Source organism: Rattus norvegicus, chromosome 7, assembly GCF_021556685.1.
Source record: "Rattus norvegicus strain SHRSP/BbbUtx chromosome 7, alternate assembly SHRSP_T2T, whole genome shotgun sequence".
Taxonomy (NCBI): Eukaryota; Metazoa; Chordata; class Mammalia; order Rodentia; family Muridae; genus Rattus; species Rattus norvegicus.
In genome coordinates this window covers 116,342,362-116,347,508 of record NC_141540.1, presented here as the reverse complement: position 1 = coordinate 116,347,508, position 5,147 = coordinate 116,342,362, and the positions used below count along the sequence as shown (strand labels likewise).

The 5,147-nt window shown below is 47.4% G+C and overlaps 1 protein-coding gene across 1 annotated transcript; it reads right to left on the bottom strand.

The window, feature by feature from the left end:
• Window positions 1–3,105: 3,105 nt before the first annotated feature.
• On the bottom strand, window positions 3,106–4,905 carry LOC134479607 (igE-binding protein-like). The gene has a single exon (XM_087559364.1). It carries the CDS (start codon window positions 4,903–4,905, stop codon window positions 3,106–3,108), a length of 1,800 nt encoding a protein of 599 aa, XP_087415490.1.
• Between the last annotated feature and the right edge of the window lie 242 nt (window positions 4,906–5,147).

Below are 5,147 nucleotides of genomic sequence, written 5' to 3'. Positions count from 1 at the left end.
CGCTCAGCCGCTGTTTGTCCAGCTTCATCAAGATTTAAAAAATTTAAGGTAAAAAGGGCCAGAGCAGTGGCCACTTGGGGTGTTGGGGGGAGTTCTATCATAATTCCCCCTCTTTGTTTTATTAAATATGATTTGAGCGTCCGATGAGCACGCTCTATGATTCCCTGTCCTTGAGGGTTGTAGGGCAGGCCCGTCAGGTGGGTAACCTGCATCTGAGCACAAAACTGACGGAATTTTTGAGATGTGTAGGCGGGGCCATTGTCAGTTTTTACACATTTTGCCTTTCCCCAAGCACTCCATGCTTCAAGGCAGTGCTGAATGACATGTGTTGTTTTTTCTCCTGTAAGTGGGGTGGCATGTAGAATGCCAGAACATGTGTCTATAGATACATGCACATACTGTAATTTTCCAAAAGTAGAATTATGAGTAACATCCATTTACCAGATTTGCAATGGCTGTATTCCTCTCGGGTTGACCCCGATGTGAGGAACTGGGAGGAACTGGCAGCACTGTTGGCATTGGGTGACTATATCACATGCCTCTTTTCTAGTTAAAGAGAAGCAACGGTGTAAAGTTTCTGAGGTGACATGGAAATTGCCATGAAAGGCTTTAGCAGCCTCTAAAGGAGAGGCCAGGGCCACAGCTATCATTTTTGTGGCTTTGTCAGCCAAATCATTCTCTGAACTCATTGGGCCAGGGAGTCCAGAATGGGCCCGTATATGAGTAATGTATACAGGGAATTTTCTATTTAATAGGATAATTTGGATTTTTCGGAAAATATCTGCCACCTTACTAGTGGTTTTAATTATACCGGCGGTTTCAAGAATACTAACAGCATTAACCACATAGGAGAAATCTGAAACAATATTTAGAGGAACCTGGAATTTTTCAATGACCTCCATGACCACTAGGCATTCTACCACTTGGGGTGAGGTTTCAAAATGTTGTCGTGAGAATACTTGGGAGTTTACCACATATCCTCCCACCCTTGTTTTTGACCCATCTGTATACACTGTTATCCCCTCCTTTAATGGTCTGTGGGATGTGACGCGAGGGAAAACAACAGGTTGTGATCTTGCAAAACACAATAGGGGGTGTTTAGGATAATGATTATCTATCTTCCCTGAAAGGATGTAAGCAGCACTGCCCAATCATCAGAGGTAGCGGCTAGAGTTTGGACCTGGTAGGGTGTATATGGGATAATCAAGGATTGGGGTGGAGTCCCAAAATGACAGATGGCAGCTTTTAGGCCCTTAATAGCCAGATGTGCTACTGCGGCTGGATACCAATCAATAATCTTCACAGGGGAAGCATGTGGATGGATCCATAACAGTGGACCTTGTTGCCATAAAACTGCAGTGGGTAAATCCTTGGTATCTAGTACACAGAGTGAAAAAGGTAGAGACCAATCAATGCGTTGCAATTGGGCCTGTTTTATGGCATCTTCTACTTTTAGTAAGGCCTTGGTTGCAGCGGGAGTTAGCACACGAGGGGAGGTGATGTGGCCGTCCCCTTCCAATATTTAGAACAAAGGTTTTAATTCCGCGGAAGGGATTTTCAAAAATGGTCTCAACCAGTTGATATCTCCCAAGAGCTTCTGAAAGTCATTAAGAGTATGGGGGTGGTCTCTACGGATTTCCAGTTTCTGGGGTATAATCTTATCAGGGAAAATAATGGATCCTAGAAAATGACCTGTGTCAGCAATTTGGACCTTTTCTGTAGCAATATGTAAGTCCCATTGTTTAAGGGTTTTTTGTAATAAGGAATAGGCTTGTTTGAGTAATTCTAAGTCTTTATGACACATCAATATATCATCCATGTAATGGATTAACAGTAAATTTGGATAGGTCTCCCTGACTGGTTTGAGGGCTTCCTGAACATATAACTGACACATCGTAGGGCTGTTGGCCATGCCCTGAGGTAGGACCTTCCACTGGTATCTTTTATCAGGTTCAGTATGATTAATTGATGGGACAGTAAAAGCAAACCTGGGCCTATCAGGGGGGTAAAGCAGAATAGAGAAAAAACAATCCTTGATATCTATTATTACCAAATTCCAATCTTTTTGTAGGGCCGAGAGTATAGGAAGGCCCTGCTGAATGGGTCCAAGGGATTCCATCTGATCGTTAATGGCCCTCAAGTCATGGAGTAGTCGCCATTTTCCTGATTTTTTCCTTATTACAAAAATTGGGGTGTTCCAAGGAGAGGTGGAGGGCTCCAAATGTCCCAATCTTAATTGTTCATCCACCAGTCCTGTAGCTGCCTGTAATTTCTCAGAGGTTAATGGCCATTGGGGAACCCACACCACATCCTCCGTCCTCCATGGTATGGGTCGTGCTGCCCCAATGGCGCCTAGGAAAAACCCAGGCCTTGTTTATGGGGGTTGGCAATCGGTTCAATGGGCGTGAGACAACCCTGTTCTAATCGCCCTAGGCCTTTCCCTTCCTTATAGCCCATCCTTGACATCATGTGGGCCACTTGTGGGGGGGTATTCATTAGATAAGGTCAGTCCCATGGTCTGCATAACATCCCTCCCCCAAAGATTAACAGGCAGGGGAAGTACATAAGGAATAAATTGTCCCTGTCGGCCATCGGCAGTTGTCCAAGTTAGAGTGGCAGAGCTGATCATAGGGCATGACTGGTAGCCTAATCCTTGTAGTGAGTGAGAAGATTTTGTGGTAGGCCATGATTGAGGCCACCATTTTGAGGAAATTATACTTTTATCAGCCCCAGTATCCAGTATGCCTTCGAATTTCTTTCCATTAATTTCTAAGCTCAATTTTGGGCGGTTGTTAAGGTGAACCACCAAATATGCCGAATCATGACCAGTGGACCCCATGGGTCCCTTGGTATCCTGTATCGTGGCCTGGGAGCACAGAAGGAGTAATAGCTGTGCTATTCTATCTCCTTTACTTATGGAAAAAACCCCATCGGGACTTGAACAAAGAATCTGAACATCAAGAGAGCGCTGAGCTTCAACAAGGCCTGGATGGACTATCAGTCCTTGTAGGGCGAGAGATCCTCTCCCAAGGACAAGGCCTATGGTTCCCGGGGGTAGAGGCCCCACAGTCTGAGCAAGAATTGGCTGAATGCCCATCTGGGGCATTAGAAAGAAGTCTGAGGCGGCACGCAGGTCCAATTTTGTGTCGCCTCTTGGGGGACCTCCTCTGCCGGGGTCGTGGCCCTGTGAAAGCGGTTCCCATATCTTTGAGGGCCCTGGGACCGGGGGCCCACCAGCCCGTTTTTTGACATCTCATTAGGTCGAGTCTCCAAAGGAGGGAGTAGTTTGCCTTTAATGTCTCTCACTGATCGGCACTGGTCAGCCCTATGGTAGCCTTTGCCACATCGGACACAGAGGGTTGCAGACCCCCTGTCTCTTTTTGTCATCCTGCAGTCTCTTTTTAGATGGCCTGTTTTCCCACATTGAAAGCATGATCTTTTATCCGTCCCTTTAACGGGGTGTTGCTGGGACTGGAGAATGGCGGCCGCCAGACCTGAGTTAGTAAGGGGCCCTCCAAGTTCCCTGCAAACTCTAAGCCAATCCTGTAGCCCTTTATTTCTTCGGGGAGCTATGGCTGCTCGGCACTCCTGGGTGGCTTGCTCGAAAACGAGCTGTTCTATAAGCGGTGCTGCTTGTTCAGGATCGCCAAAGATTCGTCCTGCAGCCTCTGTCATTCTAGCTACAAAATCTGAGAAATTTTCCTGGGGTCCCTGAACGATTTTTGTAAGTTGATTATCAATCCCTCCTCTCCTGGACAGTGCCTTCCAGGCTCTAATAGCCGTGCTGGAGACCTGAGCATAGGCGCCCCAGTGGTAAGCAGACTGATCAGCTGCAAAGCGGCCCTGTCCTGTTAAGAGTTCGAAAGTCCATTCCTGTTGCTCAGGTATTAAGGCCGTAGCATTCGCTCTGGCCTGTGTTTGGGCTGCCTCATACCAGAGCGCTTTCCATTCCATGTATTGGCCCATGCTGGCAAGGGCTGCCTTAGCAATCATCTGCCAATCAGCTGGTGTCAAAGCTGTCATGGCCAACCTGTCGAGTTGTGTTAGAGTAAAGTTGGCCGTGACTCCATACTTTCTAACTGATTCCGCTAATTCCTTAATCTGATTATATTCAACAGGGGCATGGACCCGTCCTCCCTCCAGAGTCTCAAAGATAGGAAATGTCATACTCAGCTTTCTTCTCACCCTCTCGGGGACTAGTGAGAAGGCGCGTGAGCGTGTCTCATATGGAGGGGGCGCCGTTGGTGGCGGCCGCGCTAGAAGGCTTCTATTACTTCCCCTACATTCACTGGGGTAATATCTTTCCTCCTCATATTTAACTGCTTCCTCATCTAGCTCGGCCTCCTCCTCTGAGTCTAAGGTTTTATTTTCAGAGCTTTCAGAACTGTCGAGGTTCAGCGCTTCTAGCTCGTTCACAGGGTATAGGCTGGCTCCCCCTCCTGGTTTATGTGTAGAGGAGGAAGTGCTGGAATCTGAAAATTTCAACGCTCCCTTGTCTGTGGACTTACCGGGAGGGCTTTTTTTTTTCTTTCTTAGGACGTCCTTTTTCTTGTGCGCGCCCAACCTCTCACTACGTTCGGTTTCTGACATACTTTCCCGGACTACCTCGAGAGTGGCCTGTCCTTCTACTACTGCTGCCTTACACGTTTCATCCTTTAAACAATTCTTAACCAGCTTCCATATAGCTTTGGTCCCTAGGCGCAGATCCTCTTCCGCCAATTTTCTGTCAAGGTCTTTTCCAAGTTTGTTCCATGAGGCAATTGTAAATGAGCCTGAACAGGCAAACCAAGGAGCCACCCTCTCTACCTCCTTCACAAAGTTTTTAAGTGTTCTTCCTCCAATTTTGATGTCCCTCTGCTTTAACACTGTTTCCAAGGCTGTGACCACAGACTGTGAGGATCCCATGATGGGCCAGGAACGCCGGCGGCTTATCTACATCCGTCTGACAAGGCGTGAGGTGAAAGGGTAGAGACGGACACGCTGCTCTCTTATGTACGGGAGTCTTACACACACCTCCCCGGACGGTGCCGCTTATCTACGTCGGCCTTATCGTGTCCTTGCTCCTCAACAGTCAAAATCTAAGGTAAAAGGGAGCTGCGCGAAGCTCACTTATATACGAGAGACTGAGACGCGCCTTCAGCTGCTGT

Coding starts and splice junctions, on each gene's coding strand:
- LOC134479607 (XM_087559364.1), bottom strand. CDS start 4,905: ATGGGATCCTCACAGTCTGTGGTCACAGCCTTGGAAACAGTGTTAAAG.